General features: G+C 42.5%; 2 protein-coding genes across 3 annotated transcripts; both read right to left on the bottom strand.

Moving 5' to 3' along the window:
* Positions 1-67: 67 nt before the first annotated feature.
* Positions 68-3052, bottom strand: LOC118514912. Of its 2 annotated transcripts, none has more exons than XM_036061801.1 (2): positions 2235-3052; positions 68-204 (listed from the first exon to the last, which is right to left on the bottom strand). In XM_036061801.1, exons 1-2 carry the CDS (start codon positions 2867-2869, stop codon positions 162-164), a joined length of 678 nt encoding a protein of 225 aa, XP_035917694.1. In that variant the 5' UTR covers positions 2870-3052; the 3' UTR covers positions 68-161. The 2 variants fall into 2 exon arrangements, with proteins under 2 accessions (XP_035917694.1, XP_035917695.1); XM_036061802.1 differs by lacking the exon at positions 68-204 and adding an exon at positions 1883-2164.
* Positions 3053-14480: 11428 nt separating this feature from the next.
* LOC118515246 (uncharacterized protein K02A2.6-like) lies at positions 14481-16140 on the bottom strand. The gene is made up of 3 exons (XM_036061932.1): positions 16013-16140; positions 14658-15967; positions 14481-14494 (listed from the first exon to the last, which is right to left on the bottom strand). Exons 1-3 carry the CDS (start codon positions 16138-16140, stop codon positions 14481-14483), a joined length of 1452 nt encoding a protein of 483 aa, XP_035917825.1.
* Between the last annotated feature and the right edge of the window lie 4678 nt (positions 16141-20818).

Genomic DNA, 20818 nt, shown 5'->3' with positions numbered 1-20818 from the left:
GGAGGCGGAAATGCCTGCCATAAAGCATCTTGTGGAATCGGGTTACTGCAAAGATGATAGCCAGTCCTTCGCGGTCAATCTGGCTGTACCCCTCTTCTGCTTTCGTTAGAGCCCGTGACGCGTGCTGCACCACCTTTATTGATCCATCCGGAAACTTGTGGCTAATGGTGGCTCCGAGCCCAACCGATGAGGCGTCTGCGGCTACTATGATTTCAGCCGTAGGGTCATAATGTGTCAGAAGCAGATCAGACTTTAATATTTCCTTGAACTTTCTGAAGGCCTCTCCGCACTGCTTCGTCCATACAAACTGATTGCCATCTTTCAACAAGTTATCCAGGGGGTATCTCAAATTCCGCATGTTAGGCACAAATTTTCCGTAGTAATTAATGGCACCCAAAAACGAGCGGACTTCATTCACATTTGATGGAGCTGGTAGGTTTACAATAGCATCAATTTTCTTTGGATTTGGTCTAAGGCCAGTACGATCAATTATGTGCCCGAGGTACTCTATCTGATGCGTCTTAAAAGCACACTTCTCAGCTTTGATAGTAAACCCAAATTCTTTAATACGCTGAAGCACCTTGTTGAGATTTTCATCGTGCTCTTCTTCAGTTCTTCCCCCGACAACAACGTCGTCCAGATAGCCAGAAGTGTAACACAATCCGGCGAGCATCGCATCCATTATCTGCTGGAACGCGGCTGACGCAACCTTTAATCCAGGAGGCAGACGATTGTAAAGGTAAAGACCTCGATGCGTGTTGATCGTTAAAAGGGGCCTGTAACGCTCTTCAATCTCAACTTGCAAAAATGCGTCTGACAAATCCACTTTGCTAAAAAATTTGCAATGGGCCAATCTTGCAAAAATATCATCGGGGAGCGGTAACGGATATTCATGCGGACGCAACGCATCGTTCAACCCCGTCGAATAATCGCCGCAGATTCGAATAGCTCCACTGCTTTTGCGTACGACGACTATTGGTGTCGCCCATTCCGAGTAATCAACAGGTGTGATCACATTCATCTGGACCAGGCGATCGAGCTCTTCCTCTACTGTAGCCTGCATTGCGTATGCAACCGGTCGCTTCGGGCGGAACACTGGACGGCAATTATCCTTAAGCTGCAGCTTGATCTGCGCTTTCGTGCAAAGCCCTGTGCCACGAAAAACTTCCGGAAAACGGCTCTGCAATTCCTTGGGAATCTGTGCGGTCGTCGAAACTTTGGCGCAAAACACATCCATTGGAACGGAGCTAAGAGCAAAAAGGTCAATCAAGTCTGCTCCCAGTAACAATAAATCGACTTGAGCCACACGGATGATCGCCGGCTTGGTAGCATTACAAATGGCAACCTCTGCTCTAAACTCGCCAAGTAGCTCCAGCCTCTCATTAGAGGCAGTCTTTGCGCAAACGGTAGGCTGCACCAATGACGGCTTCCCTACTTTCTCCCACGCTGAACGACCTATGACCGATATATCTGAACCCGTATCTAGCTGCAACCGGATGCCAACTCCATTGATGGAAACTTCCACAAACTTGCGACTAGCCCGTACGCTGCACACCGTGACGGTTTTAGCAAATCGCGTTGGGCGATAAAACTTTCGGCCAGCCCGATGCTTCTGCTTGCGGCAGCGTTCCTCCAGATGACCAACTTCACCGCATTCACGACACTTATGGTTAGTATGCGGACAATCCTTCACCCAATGCAAAGCTCCACAGAACCAACAAGGGTTACTTGGTTTTCCCGACCGGTCATCACGATGTATGGGACGCGAGCGCAATCCTTTGCCGCGAAACCCATGATGGCTACGGCGCGCGCCATTTTGAATTGCCAACACTCGCTCCTCTTTTTCTCCAATGATCATCGCATTTTGCTTCTTTAATGCCACCAGACGACTACACTCCGCCGATAATTGCTCGAGGGTGATTTCAGCATGTTCCTCGATACGCGAGAGCAGCTTTACCCGAAAATCTCTATCCGTGTCTTCTTTCAGCCCACATACAAAAATCAGACACTTGAGCTGTTCTTCACCCATGCGGTTCAGCTCAAAATCAACACATGCCCGATTGACTCGACATGCGTAGGCCAAAAAATCCTCAGCTTTCGTTTTGACGATTTGCATGCATTTGTAGCGTTTAGTTAAAAGGGATTCTGCCTTGCCGAAAATGGCCTTCAATTTTTCAACGGTAGCCTCAAATGTTAAATCGCGGGGATTACGGGGTAAAATGTAATTCACGTACCTCTCATGCTCCATTGATCCTAGCTTCCGCATAAGCATTCGTACCTTGGCCGCATCGTCAATCCTGGCTGCATCACTGACGAACAGATCCTCGTAGCGCGAGTACCACGCCTCGAACGTTAGACCGGCTTCAGCCTCGAAGCGGAATTCGGTGATGTTTCTCGCCAGCGAGTCCAGGATTTGCTCCGGATTGGCTGGAGCTGACCGATGCTGCTGCTGCGGTTGCGACGCGATTTCCGATACTAGTGGTTGCTGCTGTGATGCACTTGGCGGATGCACTTCTGGTAGCTGCTGCTGCGATGCGTTTGTGGGCAGTGATGCTGGCGGCTGTTGCTCAATTTTTGTCATTAATTGGCGTAGAAGCTGCATTATTTGATACATTGTTGGCTCACCGTTTTGTGACACGCCTGGTAGCGATGGCGGGTGCTGCATCGAAGCGGCTGGAGCGAGCGATGGCGGATGAAGGCTTGTGGGCGCTGATGATAGCGATGGCGAAAAATGTGCCGAGGACGCTTGAGATCCCTGCTGCTCGACCGCTGGAGCGTTTGGCGGGAGCGGTTGGCCGTATCCGGGTTGTAGTAACGCAGTACCCGGGGTTTCGAACTGCTGCGAGAGACGGCGCTGCTCTTCCTCCATCGATGAGTCCGTACGACGGCGTTTGCGTGAGGAAGGAATTGTTGCTCTGCGTGTGTATCACTTTTTTTTACCAAATTTCCTCGTCGCCACTTTTATGTTGGTGATATCGGGGGAGACAATGATGCCGGTACGCGGACGATTGCGGTTTACAACAAATTAAAACTTATTTATTACATTACACTTATTACACTTATTACACACGCACACACACACACACGCTAAAACTTCGCTCGTCTAACGCGTCCTGTCTCGGCAGCGGCTGGATCAAGAAAGAGGCCGATCGGTCCCGAAGCCCGAACACGAAGGATGAACCGCATGGCACGTCGATCGCTGTCATCCGTTGACAGGACCGAGTAACGGCGTTACGGTCCGGGCCTCCGCTGCTTGGTCGAGTATACACTCAACAATAATTGTTTTTTGTAAGAGGAATGTGGATCTGATATGGAACGGCCATTCTTCCGCTTTAGCATGAAGGGTGTTGACGGGGGTGGTTTTTGAGCACCCTATAATTTTCGGTAGCGGTAGGTTTAGCGTCGTTGTTGGTTCGATAACGAACCATTGTTGAACCGACTACGCGAAGGAATGGTCAATTCGGAAACCTCCACGCAGATTCCTTTTACTTTGTTAGAGCTGCTAGAGTCGGAATGTTAACCTTTTTCCTGGATAACCAGGAGAAGTTTTTTACGTCGGACTCGCGCATCAACTAACGCAGTGTTGGACAACGGGAAGGACCAGTTTTAGCGGTCAAGCGGGTTATCCTTTTTTCCTGGATGATCAGGAGAAGTATTTAACCGTGGACCGAAGCTGGCTAGTTTCGCCTAATTCTTCCGACGGAGAAGGGGAACACCACTGGAGTGCGGGACCAACATCCTTAGGAAAGTCAAAGATGAAATGTTCCCGGATCTGTAAAAGAACCCCTACTTATGAAACGTACAAGCTTCTCCGTTCAGGTCTGAATTACACGTCGATTTTATGCCCAAAAATCCTGGCTTATATACTTAAAACAATCCCTATAGTTCGGTTGTTAGAAAAAAAAGGAAAGCTTCGAAACAGATAGAACCGCTTTCGGCTAGTAACATAAACCTACTGTGTCGGGCGTATCCCGAACATTGAAGCGACGTTCGCTTATCTGTTTATGTTTCCGGACCATACCCGGCTAGCACGATTGAGGGCCAGGGGTATGTAGAAATCGAGCGAAATGGGGAAAAAATCCTGAAGCAAAAATCCGTCATAAAAGCCAACACTTAGTCGCGTTTTATGACGATTTTCAAATTTCGACAGCTTTTCGCCCATTTCTTCCATTTCGCCCCTTGGCTGTTTCGTCGCGATTTCTTTCAGTGTGTGCGTGTCATCTAGCATGAATGTGGCATTGTGCGTGTGATTGTTACCCTTTATTGAAAGTTACAGCTGAAAACATAAACATAAACACTCAGCGTGCTGCATTCAAATTCAATACAGCAGTTTCACCTGGAAAATAAATAAATAAAAGTAAGTAAGATTAAGTGCATGACAATGAATCAAATTATTATCATACTTACATAAAAAATAATAAAACGATTGATTATTTCAGCCAAAATGTAATGTCGGAACCACCAAAGAAAGGGCGCCTTTTTGCACTGCAACAACTGCCTTCGGCTGTATTATGCTCCACAGGCGCGATCGTCCGTGTTTTTGGACCGCGAACGTCATCAAGACCGACGCCGGAACCGTCTCTTGCCCCCGATGCTGGTTCCATGGATATCGCTACGCGACCGGCAGGATCGGTGGAACAAAAGCGAGGATCGCAGCCGTCCACTTGTGCGACGCCGGTACCGGCATTTGTTCCCGCTGCAGGTTCCATGCGTGTCATTCCGCGGCCGGCAGGATCATCAGCGACGTCGGAATCTTCTACTGCTCTCACTGCTGGTTCCGTGGATATCGCTACGCATCCGGCAGGATCGATGGAACAAAAGCGAGGATCGCAGCCCTCAACGAAAGCGATACGTGGGATGATTATTGTGCCTGCTAGTTCCGTGCGTGTTGTTCCACTAGCGACAATGTCGTTAAAGCGTTCGCATGGCTCGTAGCTGACCACAAGTGCGACGCCGGTACCATCGGTCATTCCCGCTGCTGGATCCGTGGATGGCATTCCGTGATCGTTAGGATCGTTTGACGAACCAATGCGAGGATCGCAGCCGACTACAAGTGCGACGCCGAAATCGTCTGTTGCTTCAGCTGCTGGCTCATGCGCTCATGACGTTGCACGACCGGCAAAAACGACTGTCGTGCATCAAGGATCCCGTCAGCCGTCACCAAGCATGACACCGGAACCGTGTGTTTCATCACCGGGATCAACATTTCACGAAGAGCAGTCGTCAGCAAGCAGCATTCATCCGTCCACCGTATCTATTCATGTAAATAAGAACACAGAGTTAGTTCAAGCAAAAACAACTTGTCCTGGGCACGATTTTTGTTCACAATGTTTATTATTAAAACTGGATGCCCGAACTGCCCAAACGGCTGCGGTAGTGAATGAAATTTCGGCCACAATACACCCGATGAAAGGCGTGCGACGCAATGCTCAAACCATCCCGATGCAATATATAAGCAACGAAGAGTCACTGGACAGGTTTGAAGAGCATCTTACAGATGAAAATTTGTTTTACACCTTAAATGGGTTAAACAAGGTGTAATATTAGCGCAAATGAAATAACAGTAGGCGTTGCTATGAACACAGTAGTTTGGAAAACAATACGTTACCTTTTTCTGCCCGGTAATGTGCAATCCGAATGAAATATGATGATCACAAAACAGTAATACTCTTAGCGTTGTTTACACACATGGGAAGATGCTGGAGTATCAGCCACACACACAGCTTTTTTGAAGCAATTTTTGTTATTCCACGGCACTGCAAATATCGGTAATAAGTAAGATGTGTTCAAAATAAAGAATATTTAGATTATTTCACGATTTTTTGCACATAACCAAGCGGATTGCGCATATTTACTTTTCTGAACTCTTCTTCTTCTTCATCTTCTTATTTCAGTGTGTGGTTTGTATCCTCCTATGGGACGTCTATCCCATTATCAGAGGCGTACCACCTCTTGTGTGGTAGACTGTTGTGGTAGACCTCCTCGAGGACTGTTGCGTCCATTTCTCTTGAGTTTCAATTGTCATTTGTTGTTTTTCCTTTTTTTTCTATTGGTTGTCACAGTGTTTATGTTGTGAGTTTTGTTTCTGTATTGTGTGTGTTTTGTTCAAAGGTACGGTTGGTATGATTTTTCCTTTTGTTTTTTTTTTTGTTTTTTTTGTCGATCTGTGCATTTTTTTTATGAGTGTTGTTTTTTTTTCTCTTTTTCTTAATTTCATTTTTTTTTTATTTGTGGGTTTGTATTACTATCCTGACTTCTATCTTTTTTTTTATTATTATGTTTGTGCTGTTTTGTATGGTTAGAATGTGGGTTATCCTGATTTGTATTCTATTGTGCTTTGTGTAGATATTCTCTCCTATGTAGTATCTAGGCGTATGTTTGTTCGTCAAAGAAACGTCAGATTGTAGTATTGTACCTTGTTTTAATTCTGATTTTAGTATAGTCTCTCTTTTGTCCTTAAATTATAGTAGAGAGTCTTTACTTATGTTAGTGTTTGTGTTTTCGTGGTACTGAATATCTTTGTTGTCATGTTGAGAGTTTTCCTGTCCTCTTCCCGACGGGAAGTTTAAGGAGCTCCTATGTGTCCTATTTTTGCGTATTGATATAGCGCGTGAGTATCTATGTTATTGTTTTTCCGGGTTGTGTTATTTGTTTTTTTTTCTTGTATTTCTATTTTGTATTTTTTCAGGTGTTCAATTATTTTTTTTATAGTGTTTCCGGAGGGTGCTTGCCAATTTTTAATTAGGTTTTCTTTGGTTATGTCATTAGTTCTATTGAAATTCGGGCATATGAAGATCTTGTGCCAACCAGTGTTGGGTACATTGCAGGTGTCGCAGGTTCCGTTTTCGACTATTTTCATTATGTGTAGCAAATGTTCTGATAAATCATGTCCTGAGATGATTCTGTTTGCTATGTTTGTTTCCTTGGCTGTTAGGTTAGTGTGTTTGTACCAAGTTTCAAATTTGAATTCTTTTTGAAATTCTGCAATTTTTTTTTCCTCTGGTGGTTATGCTTGTCCTGTACCACTCGCATGTTTGATCTTTCATTTCCTGTTCGAATATTTTAATAATATCTATGTGTCTGTATTTGTTTCCTATTTGATTTTGGGATATTGTGCCTCTTTTCGCGAGATCGTCTGCAATATCGTTTCCCCTTATATCAATTTGTGACGGTATCCATGTAATGTTCGTTTTTGTTTTTATACCTAGTCTTATTATTTCGTATATGATTTTTTCAATGAATAACTGTGATTGAGCTTTCTCTATTATTTTGCATGCGGTGAGGTTGTCTGTGAATATGATAGGTTGGTGTAATTTCATTTCGTCTGCCTTTTTCAGGGCTTCGTGTAAAGCTATGATTTCAGTTGTTGTTATGGATGCGTAATTTTTTATATTGTATTCGTAGTATGAGTGAGTATTTTTTGATTTAATATAAATTCCTATACCGGCTTTGTCATAATTAACTTCCATCTGTGTATATGGTGGGTCTATTTTGGTCCCATTGTTTGATTTTTTCTATTGTTATTTGTTTCATAGTTTCTTTGTTTGTATTAGTTTTTTTTTTTAATTTCATTGGTTAGGGATGTATCTATTGGTATTTTTACTTTAATGTTGTTGTGTCTGGCTAACCATAGATTTTTGTATATTCTTAAGTCTTTTTCGAACAAAATTTCCTGATATGATTTTTTTCTTTGTTTGTAGTTAGTTTTATAATGTTTCATTAATTGATTTCTTATTGGTCTAGAGAATACTATGTCTTTTGTGAGTTCTTTTCTTGTAGTAAAATAGTTCCTTATTTTGAACGGTACTTCCGATGCCAGGGCGTGTAGTGTATTTAGTGGTGTGGGTTTTGTGCAACCTGTTGCTTTCCTTAAGGCTTGGTTTATAATTGTGGTTAAAGAGTTTTGGTTTCTTTTGTTACTGTTGTTTGTGAAAGATGTTCCCAATTCTAGTATGTTTCTTATGTTAGCTCTGTATATGGTTAATGCTTTGTGTGGGTATTTGTTGTTTTTTTTGTGGCATAATATTTTGATTATGTTTAGTCTAATGCTTGCTTTGTTTTTCAGGTGTTCTATGTGGTGTTTGAATGTTAATTTTCTGTCTATGATAGTTCCTAGGTATTTATATTTTGTTACTTCTTCAATCGGGTTATTTCCTATGATTAGAATGATCTTGTTTACGTCTATTCCGAAAGTCATGAATTTTGTTTTCCCTGTATTGATTGATAGGTTAAGCTTTTTTATTTCTTCTGTGAATAAGTTTAAGGCAGTTTGTAGGTTTATTTCTAGTTCTTGTTGTGTTTTTACGTTTCCTAGGATAGCGAAGTCATCGGCGTATTGTATTAGTGTTGTGTTATTGTTGTGAATTTTTTTGTGGAGGTCTTTTGTGTAGAAATTGAAAAGTGTAGGAGACATTACATCTCCTTGTGGTAATCCGTCTGTTACTAGTTTTGTTATTTTTCTATTGTCCGATTCTATTTCTATTGTTCAGTTTGTCAGAAAGGCTTTTATCCATTTGGTTATTTGTTGAGGTATTTGTGTTGTTATCATTTTTTCTAGTAATATTTTTGTTTTTACGTTATTGTAGGCTTTTTCTAGGTCTATGAATATTGTTCCTGTTTTGGTGCTCATTCTGTTGTTGTGGTATATTCGATTAGTTATGTAGTTGATTGCTTGGTTAATGTTTCTTTTGTTTCTAAAACCAAAGGATAATTCCGGGAGTATATTGTTGTTTTCTATGAATTTGTTCATTTTCAGGATTACAGCAGAATTCAAGATTTTTGTGTATGTAGGTATTAAGGATATTGGGCGGTAGTTTTCTATGGTGTTGTTGTCTTTGTTAGGTTTACATATGGCTATGATCTTTAAGTGTTTTAGATGTTTTTTAATGATCTGGTCCTGGGGCTGTATTTTGTTTTTTTTTTTTTTTATAGGATGTGTTCCCATAGGTTTTCGTTAATCAGTTCTGTGTGGTTTTGTGATTCTAGGTTGATGTTGATATTGATTCTTGCGTTTTTGTTGTCTATGAAATTAAGTTTCAGGAATTCTTTGGCCTTGCTTATTTCATTATGAATTATGTTTGATTCTTTGTTGTTGTTGTTTGTGTAATGGTTGTTATTAATTTTTCCTACTAGATTCCATAGCTCTTTGGCGTCAGTTTTTTCATTAATTCCTTCTATGGTGGTTTTCCAGTTGGTTTCCTTTTGTTTTTTAATTTTTTGTTTCAGGATTGCTGTTTGTTTTCTTACTTCTATGGCGTTTTCTATGGTTCTGTTTTGGTTAAAGGTTTTTCTTGCTTTGTTTCTATTATTTAGCGCGTTTTTCGTTTCGTCATTCCACCAGGATTTGAGTTTATGAGTGGAGTTATATTTATTATTTGCTATTATCTTTTTTATTTTGTTGGAAAGCTGTTTTATTGTATGGATTTGTTGGCTATCTATTGTTTGTATATCCTCAATTATGTTTTGTTTGTTGAAGACTGTTCGGTTTTGTCTTGTTTGGGTTTTGTCTAGTATTATTTCTATTATTTTGTGACTGCTTCCTCCTATGTGTTGGTTTCTTAAGTTTTGTTTTATGTGATTATATATATCGTTTGTTGTGATGATTAAATCTATTGAGGTTTGTCCTTTGTTTGTGTCTGTTGGTGTTTGTGTGTATGTATCGTTTGGTATTACAATAAAGTTCGAGTTTTGAAATTCTTCTATGATCGTTTCCCCTTTTCTGTCTGTTATGTCGTCTCCCTAATATGTGTGGTGGGAGTTGAAATCCTCTGTGATAATTGTTTTGTGTTGTGTTCTGGTGTGGTGTGTTATTTTGTTAAGTGTGTTTTTTATTTGTGTTGTGTTTGCTTGAGGAGCTATATAGATGTTGATAATTGTGAGGTTTTCATTTGTCAATTTTATGGTGGTTGTTTGTATGTTTTCTGTAATGTCTTCGATTTTTTGAATTATATATTTTATTTGTTTTTTTTTTAGTATGATGCAGCTTCCTCCATAACCATCTGATCTTTCATTTCTGATTATGTAAAAACCTGGGATTTTCAGTTTTTGGTCAGGTTTAAGCCATGTTTCTTGGAGGCAGGCTATTTGGAAGTCTTCGTTTCGTAAAAGATGGTTTAATTCCTCCTTGTTTTTCTTTAAACTTTGAATGTTTGTTTGAATGATTTTTATTTTGTTCATTATGATGTTTTTTTTTATGTATTTGTGTGTGTGGTGTATGTGTGGTGTTTGTGTATTTAGGTGAATAAAAAAATTTAGCACTTAAATAAATATATAATTAAATAAATAAGTGAATAATAGAAGATGTATAAATTAATTAACGATTGAAAAAACTAAGTTTAATCAATTAATTACTTAAGGCTTGCTAGTAGGATATGTTTGTATGAAATTTGTCTAATGTGGGGTTTTGGTTTGTTTTTTTTTTTGTTTTCTTTTTTTTATATAAGTTGTTTTTTTTTCTTTTTTTTCTATTATTGGGATATTTCCAGATTATATCTTTTGTCTTCTGGGCTATGAAAAATGTCTGGGTCGCTTATCGTTATTTCTGTGTCGCTGGAATACATTTTATCCATTGAGGTTAGGGGTTCAGTGTATTTACTTTCTGTTTTGTTTGTGTTGTTTGCAATCTTTGTGTTTTTTTGTTTTAGTTGTGTTTGTTTGATTTCTGAGTTGTTATTCTTATTTTCTGTCGTTGTGTTCTTCGGTTTTGGTATGTGTTTCTTGTATTGTTGTTATTTTGTGAGTTGTCTTTTGTTACACTGGCGTATTGTCTGTTCGTATATTTTCTTGGTATCATTGGTGTGGTTTCTCGTCTAATTTGTCTTGCCTCTCGCATTGTGATTATGTTAATTGTTTTATTTTTTTAAATTTCATATTCGTCGATGAACATAGGGCATTTCTTATCTAAGGCCGAGTGTTCTTCTCCACATTGTGAGCATTTGACCGTGTTATGGCATTCCTCGTGGTATGATTCTCCACATTTAGCACATATTTTTTCGCGGTTGCATCTCTTTTTTGTATGTCCGAATTTCATGCAGTTCATACAACGCATTGGCACTGGGATATATTGCTCGACTCTTTCGCGGTAGTAACCAATATCAATAGCTCTAGGGAGGTTTGTTGTTTTGAAGGTCACAATCGCTGTTCTGGTGTTTACTATTTCCCCGTTAAAATTTTTTCGCTTCATTATAGTTACTTCAGTAACCTTTTGGTCCTTTAAACCTTCTAATATCTCTGCTTCTGATAGGTGTTTAAAAGCATCGCATCTAATTATGCCTTTTGATGAGTTAAGGGTTTCGTGTTCGTATATTTTTACACTTATTTGATTTTCACCATGATTCAAGTTGATCCTATGTAGTTTTTGTGCTTCTGAACTGCTTTTAACTTTCATTAGGATCCTTCCGTCTCTAAGGAGAGTCGTTTGTAAAGGTTTGCCGCCAATTGCCATTTCCGATGCTTTCGCAAACAGGAAAGGATTGTAGGTAGCAAGCGTTTTCCCTTGTGTTGTGCTTTCCACTATCATATATGTTTCTTCGTTTCCTGCTATATCATTGAGATTTAGCCTTGTTTTTTTTTCGTTTTTTTGAGTTTGTTGTCCTGTCTTCGTCTAATATATTGTAATATGAGCCGAAGCTCCTAGCTCCGCCGGGGGATTCCCCCCCTCCCCCCCCCCCCCCCCCCCCATTCTGAGGTGTCCTTGGTTTCGGCTTTTTTCACTCTTTTTTTTTCTTACCTCAATAAAGTTCTGGTCGTTTGTTTCGTCCGTCTATGTCCTGTCCTTTTGGTCGGTTATCCTGTCCTTTTGGTCGGTAGTCACTTTAAATTATTCGTTGGTAATGATTTGGGGGTTTGGCGTCCTTTCTGTTAGGAAGATGGCCGTAGAATGGAAGATATACATAGTGTTGCATCCTGATGAGAACGTAGCCTAACCGTGCGCTCTATGCCGTCTGGGAACTGACAGCATCCGATGTGTAGCGGATATGGCTGTCTCGCTCTAGCGACGATCGGGGATGCGCTTTAAGAGCGTGGAAGTTTCGCGAGTAAGGATCAGGCGGATCCTTACTCACTCTCTGCTCATCACGGTTCCGGGATAGACGTGTCTCGCGCGCGGCCTCATATTTTACGTTTGTTTTTAATGTTCGTTTTATTGTGTTTTATGTACAATAAAAATAAATACCAGTGCACAAACACAAAACATAGGTTGTTAAATATTACATAATTATAGCACGATTCTACATGTACCTAATTCTGCCTTTCCATCTACAGGAGCAGTGCCGTGAAACATTGAGAACGGATGCGCCTAACACATCGCTCGTTTTTATGGACAATCAAATCATATTTCAGGAGAATATGCATTTGAGTTATCATCAACAAAGAAAGAATTGAAATATTAAAATAGACTGTAAATTGTAGCTAATCCTACCACATCAATTAAACTATATAATTCACATTATTTACAGAATACGGAATGGACGGGATGGACGCTTAAGGCAACCAGAAACATTTGTATGTATAAGCAAATGGATGGATTTGTAACTTAGAAGTGAGTATGTAACTACAGCAAATCCCCGCAGTACGCCATACTCGATATACGTGATTTCGCAGTACGCGCTCTTTGAGAAAATGACATTTCTTTGCGTTTACCGTAGCTGTTTGAATTCTAGTTGAACAACTTTCCTCAATAGAGTTTTCAATTCGCAATGTTAAACCGGTGGACGATGAGCAAGCGGGATTATTTCGATTCGCGGAAGAAACGTTCGATTGTATTTCGAACCAGCTGATATTGCTGCTGTACGACATTAGCCTGTTGGATATTTTGCACATTTTTTGCACAAAAATGGCACCACAAGTAAAAAGTAACGGAAAGAAGTGTGCTATAACAATAGCAGAAAAGCTGAACATCATCAAACAGTTCGAAAGTGAAAAAACTGTAGCAGCAATAGCCCGCGATATAAATCAACAACAACAACGCGTGCTGTGCGGTCTATCGTGAAACAAAAGCATATTCTTCTTCATAATTCTGGAAAGGAGCTGCAATGGGAAGCTCCGAGATAAGCTCACTGAACATACTTGAAATAAAATTATGAACTACATTTGTTTAGAGTTATTAGTTTACGCATTTTAGATAAGTTTTAATATAATTCTTAAGTAAACTGAAATGAACGCCTAATGGGATTATTTTTTAACAGGTTCAAATTTTACTTCTTTATTTATAATTATTTTTCAGCTCCTTAATTTGATATATGAACAAAATGTCAAAGGAAATTCGATATACGCGAAAATTCGAGATACGCGCGAGAGTTCGGTCCCAAACATTAGCGTACTACGGGGATTTGCTGTATTTATTAACGGGATGGTGACATTTAGTTGGACCAACAAACACGTAATTTAGAAATAATCCTGATGTTTTGAATTTATTATGAACGGATATTGTGCACGGCTTACTATTTAAACAAAAACTTAAAAATGACTTAATCTAATAATAAACATCAAATTAACATCAACAAAATTAAATCTTAACTCTTATCTTACTAAACCACTACGGGATCTACGCTCATGGCAACTAGACTTATTTACAAACTTATTTCTATTAACATTATCACTATGATTTTATTTTAACTTTATCCACAACTTTCGCTCTGTGTCTGTACAGTTACCAACTAATTCCTTAATAACTAACAAAATATTCTTTAATTGGCAAAACGGTTTTTTCCGTTTTCCCCCTTCCTGTCCAAGAAAACTTTAATAAAAGATTAGGGTCTAAATTCAAATTTAACGTATCACTAGCACGCTGTTTTTCATTGGTGTCTGTTGCTACATTCAGTTTTGCCCACTTTATGAATTCTTCTCTTTCTTTTATATCTTCCAGCTTAGCTATCAGGAAAAGAAGTTCCTCTACACTTTCTACAGAGCGGAATCGTCCCGGTTGGTTGGGCTGGCTACTGTTAGCTAGTGGTTGCTTCCTGCCGATCAATACTTCCACCAATCCGGCTATGTACTCTACCCTGCCAATGAGCTGCCGAATTTCCTGGGCCGAATTATGTCCTGCCGGACCTGGACGTTCGCTAGCATTCGGCGCATGGATTGGAATTCCTGCGCCGAACCCGTCGCGGATGATGATGACGGCACATTGTTGTTGCTGTCGGAATTTTGCTTTGAATCCATCTAAAATTGAAAATAGCGTTGTTGGGGACATTTTAACTTTCCACTGTGTTGTTTAAAACAGTTTTTCTTACCTTTTTGCAGAAAATTATCTAAACACTTTTTTGTGTTTGTGCACTGGTACTTATTTTTTTATTTCACTTAAAACACAATTAAAACGAACATTAAAACAAACGTAAAATACGAGGCCGCGCGCGAGCCACGTCTGTCCCGGAACCGTGATGAGCAGAGAGTCCCTCAGGATCCGCATGATCCTTACTCACGAACTTCTACGCTCTTAAAGCGCATCCCCGATCGTTGCTAGAGCAAGACAGCCATATCCGCTACACATCGGATGCTGTCAGTTCCCAGACGGCATAGAGCGCACGGTTAGGCTACGTTCTAATCAGGATGCAACATCTCCCCCGGCTAATTGAGTTGATAGGCTCCAAGCCGACGCGGAAGTCTTCTAACTCGAGAAGACCTGCGTGGCAAATCTAACGGCCGCTGAGAGGTCCTACCTTTGTAACGGTTGGAAAGCTCGGGAGGATGTAACGATTGGGATGTCGTCACAGGGACATCCGTCAGGGCGCTCGGTGCTAGTGATGTTAATGCGAACGATGACGGTGGTGGCGCGGACGATTCGCACCTGCTTGTCTCCGACGCCGGCTGGATCGGTTCATGTCGGGAAAACGAAGGCCATTCTGCTAGCAGCACGTCGAGCGGAATCTGATGCTTCTGGGTTGCACTGCTAGCGACACGTCGCCTTATTTGGTTTGTGTGGCGCCGAAGTAAACGTCCGCTGTCCGCAATGACATCATACATAACTCTTCCACAGCTTCGCACGATCTTTCCAGGTATCCACTTCCAAGAGTTTCGGTGGAACGATTTTGTTGAAACGAGCTCGCCTGGTTGAAATCTCCGCACTGAAATAGAGGAGGGAGCAGATAATGAGTGTGACGAAGGGGGCCGCAACAGCTCCAGTGCTGTTCTGATGGGGCGGCCGAACATTTCCTCAGCAGGAGTTTTCTGCTGGCTCAACTGCGCGTTTGGTGTCGATCTGTATGCCATGAGGAAAAGTTCCAGCGCTTCGTCCAGGGATGTCTCGTCGCTCTGGATCTTCCGCAGCGCTCGTTTGAGCGTATCGACAAAACGCTCCGCCTGACCATTCGATTGTGGGTGGAATGGCGCCGTAGTGACGTGGTCGTTCCCGTTGCTGTTGCAAAACTCCTCAAACAGGCTGCTTGTAAATTGGGGCCCGTTGTCACTAACCAGCGTTTCCGGCATACCGAAGCGAGCGAAAATGTTCCGTAGCATGGAAATAGTGGCGGATGTTGTTGTGCTCGATGTTTTGTAGATCTCAGGCCACTTGGAGAAGGCGTCAACAACGACTAAAAAGTAAAAACCTTCCCATGGCCCAGCGTAGTCCACGTGTACTCTACGCCAGGTGCCCGTTGGTGTTGGCCATGCCGCTGGTGTCGCTCGAGGGGGTGCTTTTGCGGCTGCCGAACAAGATCCGCACGAGGCCACGTAGCTCATAATATCGTCGTCGATCATCGGCCAATACAGAAAACTTCGCGCGATGGCTTTCATTCTCTGCATCCCCGGATGTCCTTTGTGCAGCTGAACTAAACAACGGGAACGCAGCTTCTCCGGGATGACCACTCTCTCCCCGAAAAGTACACAACCCTCAACGGTTGAGAGGGATTCCTTACGATTTTGGTACCGTGCCAATTCTGCTCCGAAAGAATCGTCATGAGGCCATCCGTCTTGCACGTACTTGTGCACTTTCCGGAGCAATGGGTCAGCCTGTGTAGCTACCTGAACGTCCCTGAAACATAGGGGAAATGAACTGAGCGCGTTAACGGCAACTGACCTTAAGTCCTCCTCTAATTCCACGCTTGCGATCACGTATTCGGCTTCAGGTTTCGTGTGGTGTTGTATTAGCCGGGATAACACATCAGCGTTTCCAAATGAGCCTGTTGGAATGTACTCGATGTCCATGTCGTACAGCTGAAGCGTAAGTGCAAACCTTTGGAGCCTGTTTGCCGTGTACGTTGGAATCCCCTTTTTGCTGCCAAATATGCGTACTAGTGGTCGGTGGTCGGTCTGAAGCGTGAAATGACGACCGAATATCATGCGATGAAATTTGGTTACAGCGAAAATTATAGCCAGTCCCTCTCGATCGATTTGGCTATAACCAGCTTCCGCTTTACTGAGCGCTCTGGATGCATTCTGTACCACTTTTAAGGATCCGTCTGGGTACTTGTGAGATAGAGTTGCCCCTAATCCAACCGAAGATGCATCGGCGGAAACAACTATGTCACGCTTCGGGTCGTAGTGAGTTAGCAAGAGTTCCGATGATAAAAGCGCTTTGAATTGGTCGAACACCTTCTGGCAGTCTGATGTCCACTGAAACGAGCTTACGTCTAGTAGCAACCTATCCAAAGGATAGCGTAAGTTGCGCATGTTTGGGATAAATTTGGCATAAAAATTTATCGCACCGATGAATGACCGAACACCTGTGACGTCTTTCGGAGGAGGTAGCTGTTTTATGGCGTCGATCTTGGCTGGGTCGGGTCGCAGGCCTCGGCTGTCGATGATGTGCCCAAGGTAACGGATTTCCGGCTTGTTGAATGCGCACTTTTCTTTTCGAATGGTAAACCCGTAATCCATTATGCGCTTCAGGGTTTCTTCAAGGGCGGAATCGTGCTCTTCCTGCGTTCTTCCTCCGACGATTACATCATCCATATATGCGGACACTCCATTTACACCGGCAAGCATTTTGTCCATTATTTGTTGGAAAGCACCAGGCGCCACTTTGATGCCTGGAGGGAGCCTGTTATAATGATACAGGCCTCGGTGCGTTTTGATGGTAAGCAGGGGTCGGCTCTTCTCTTCTATTTCCACCTGCAAAAATGCGTCGGATAGATCAATTTGTGTAAAGATAATGCATCGGGCTAGCTTTGAAAAAATGTCCTGTGGTAACGGAAGCGGATACTCATGAGGGTGTAGCACTGCATTCAATCCAGTCGAATAGTCTCCGCATAATCGTAGTTTACGTAGTTTGCTTTCCGAACCACAACGACTGGTGCAGCCCAATCCGAATAGTCACAAGGTGTGATGATCCCCAGATTTTCAAGCCGATCTAGCTCCTTGTTTACGGCATCTTCCATCGCGTATGCGACCGGACGTTTCGGACGAAATACTGGTTGGCTATCCTGTCGCAGCTGTAGATGAATTTGCGCTTTGGTGCACAGGCCTGTTCCGTGAAAAACTGTCGGAAATTTTTCCTCCCATGATCGTGGTTCCGCTGTTCTGATGTGATTACAAAAATTATCCATTGGGATCGTAGCCACACCGAAAAGATGAATAAGGTCAGCCCCGAGCAACGACAGATCGGCTTTTGACACACGGATTGTTGCTCGCTTGATCATGTTATTTATTTCCACGTTGGCTTCGAACTCACCTTCAAGGCCGAATACATCTCCAGAAGCTGCTTTTGCTCTTACCTTCGGAGGGTTAAGGTGAGGCTTACCCAGTTGCTTCCATAGACGATAGCTGATGACCGAAATGTCCGATCCGGTGTCGAGTTGTAGTCGAGCTGGTTTTTCTCCGATCAGTACGTTGACGTACTTGCCGTTATATTAAAACACTTGAAGCGCTTGCTTAACACCGACTCCATTTTGCCGAAAAGAACGCTTAACTTGTCCACCATTTCGTTAAAGGTGAAATCTCTGGGTGCACGCGGCAATATGAAGTTGCTAAAACGGGCGTGTTCGGCGGTCCCAAGTTTGCGTCCTAGGAGTCGAACCTTGGCGGCGTCATCCAAGCGGGAAGCATCTTCTCTGAACAGGTCTACATACCGTGTGTACCATGATGCAAAAGTTATTCCCGCCTCTGGATCGTACCGGAACTCACTAATATTCCCCGCTAGGGCTTCCAATATCAGCTCCGGGTTGCTCGGCTTTGACACAGGTTGCTGGTCCGGGATGTGTGGCTGCAGTTGCTGTTGCTGTTGTTGCACGAGCTGTGATAATAACTGCTGTTGCTGTGCCATTTGCTGCTGCTGTTGAACGAGTTGCTGTTGCAAAAGTTGCAGCGTTTGTTGCAGCGGCGTTGGATCCGATGACACGTGCTGCGCTGGCTGGAGGTTGATGAACCCGGCATTAAGGATTCCATTTTGCGAGAGACGACGCTGCTCCTCGGTGATAGGCTTCTCTTCTGGGCTGGACATTCTGCGGCGTTTCTCTGCTTGACGTCGATCGTTTCCACTAATTCTCGTCGCCACTTTTGTGTTTGTGCACTGGTACTTATTTTTTTATTTCACTTAAAACACAATTAAAACGAACATTAAAACAAACGTAAAATACGAGGCCGCGCGCAAGCCACGTCTGTCCCGGAACCGTGATGAGCAGAGAGTCCCTCAGGATCCGCATGATCCTTACTCACGAACTTCTACGCTCTTAAAGCGCATCCCCGATCATTGCTAGAGCGAGACAGCCATATCCGCTACACATCGGATGCTGTCAGTTCCCAGACGGCATAGAGCGCACGGTTAGGCTACGTTCTAATCAGGATGCAACACACTTGTCACAAGACTATCCTGAACCCGAACCAAAGCAAAATGAAACGCTCATCATTCTTCGAATTTGAATTTTGACAAAAGAATAAATGTATGTGAAAGCAAAACAATATCACAACACATTCGTAACGCGTATCGAGAGTGTTCACTAACACATACACATTATACGGTCTCACCAATACACTCCTACCTTTGGGCCAGAAACGCTCACGCACACCACCCCATAAGCCCGAATCCGAACGTCCTCTGAATGTCCTCAGCCCATGTAAAAAAGTTCTCAATTTTGTATGGCCGGTGGACTTGTAGCACAAAATTAGGACGTTGCATGCGGATTCGAGCAGTTGCATGACGAGTGGGCATAATGCGTATCGAGAGTGTTCACTAACACATACACTTAATACGGTCTCACCTATCCACCAATTTGAGCCACAACCCTCTCGAGCACATTACTCCAAAAGCCCGTAACCGAACGTCCTCATTTTGTCCTCAGCCCATGTCAAAACTTCCTCAATTTTGTATGGCCGGCGATCTTGTAACACAAAATTAGGACATTGCATGCGGATTCGAGCAGTTGCATGACGAGTGGGCATAATGCGTATCGAGAGTGTTCACTAACACATACACTTAATACGGTCTCACCTATCCACCAATTTGAGCCACAACCCTCTCACGCACATTACTCCAAAAGCCCGTAACCGAACGTCCTCATTTTGTCCTCAGCCCATGTCAAAACTTCCTCAATTTTGTATGGCCGGCGATCTTGTAACACAAAATTAGGACGTTGCATGCGGATTCGTGCAGTTCCATTACGAGGAGGCTGCTCCCCACCGATGAAGCCCAACTTTCTACCTTAGCCAAAGTGGTCGTCAACTCCTGGCCTCTTACGAAGGCACCCATCGATCACGAATCGGAACCTACCCTAACGACGAACCATTTCTTTAGAATTCCGAACGAAAATCATCCGATGGAAACAGTCGACGTTAGAAACTTAATCCTGGAATTCAGGTGCTTTTTTCGCAGGCGTCATATGCGCAAGCAGAAAAGTTCCGGGAAAAGTGGGATGAGGATTATGTACTCACCTTATCACGACGAGACAAGTGCAGTTGACTAAACAGGCGACAACAAAAACGAGGTGGGCTTATTAGTGCGACTAACCACTTAACTTAGATGTTACACTTACACCAATGGTTAAGGAGGAAATTATTGATAGGGAAAACCAACCAAAGCACTAAGTAAAAGCAGGCGATCACAACGAAAACACACGACAACAGCCGGATGTATACACAATCACAAAATGTATTCGTGCGCTGGGGGGAGAATGTCAAATTAATATGACCCAACCGGCTTCATAGTACCGAGCGTTTCCGATAGGCACCGCCACTAGCACCACAATATATAAATAAGGGAAAAAGAGGCCGAAGGGAGGAGTAAGTGGTAATAAATTTCGAACCGTTAAGAAAATAGATTCGAGAAACCACAAAATTTGTTCGTCACTATACGTTTTATGCCTAACAGTATGAAAACCACAGAACACGTTGCGAAAGCTTCACAATGTGTTATCAGTGTGGTCAAAAATGGTTGAATAAAGTCGAATGAAATATTGCTTATTATTCGATTAAATCCCCCTCCCTCTATCCTGACCATTTAAATTGGATTACAGGAGCTACGTAATAATTTTTGGTCACGCTAATCAGGCTTACAACATACATGGAGCTCCCTGACTGTAACGGAACATTAGTTCGATGGATACTTGTTAACGGGCATATATATTCAAAAAAGGAGGAAAAATAAGAATAATAACATTTCTAATCACTTCTGACAATGTATATTATCATGCTCTACTCGCTGTCCAGTAACAGTATTAGGGAACAATGCCCAATGTTTACATCAAACGAGTTATGACCATACAAAAATCCCTCTGTGCAATATGAATGACAAGCCACAGAGCTTTACACAAAAGATTCTAGAGGGGGGCCTTCTCGAGTCTTTTACCAACAGTTCTTGACCTCACTGACAGCACACTGAGAAGCTTTTGCAACGTGTACTTCGGTTTGCATACTGTTAGGCACATAACGTATGATGACGAACAAATTTCGG

Source organism: Anopheles stephensi, chromosome X (genome assembly GCF_013141755.1).
Source record: "Anopheles stephensi strain Indian chromosome X, UCI_ANSTEP_V1.0, whole genome shotgun sequence".
In the NCBI taxonomy this organism is placed as follows: domain Eukaryota; kingdom Metazoa; phylum Arthropoda; class Insecta; order Diptera; family Culicidae; genus Anopheles; species Anopheles stephensi.
The sequence above is the reverse complement of the archived record's forward strand: the minus strand, read 5'-3'. Positions and strand labels throughout refer to the sequence as shown.

Excerpts from the sequence above, each read along its gene's own strand:
- LOC118514912 (XM_036061801.1), bottom strand. The coding sequence starts at position 2,869 with ATGGAGGAAGAGCAGCGCCGTCTCTCGCAGCAGTTCGAAACCCCGGGT. Across the intron at positions 205-2,234 it reads GGATCAATGGAGCATGAGAG|TAGCCGCAGACGCCTCATCG; the intron begins GTACGTGAATTA and ends CTGAAATCATAG.
- LOC118515246 (XM_036061932.1), bottom strand. The coding sequence starts at position 16,140 with ATGGACATCGAGTACATTCCAACAGGCTCATTTGGAAACGCTGATGTG. Across the intron at positions 15,968-16,012 it reads GAATTAGAGGAGGACTTAAG|GGACGTTCAGGTAGCTACAC; the intron begins GTCAGTTGCCGT and ends CCTATGTTTCAG.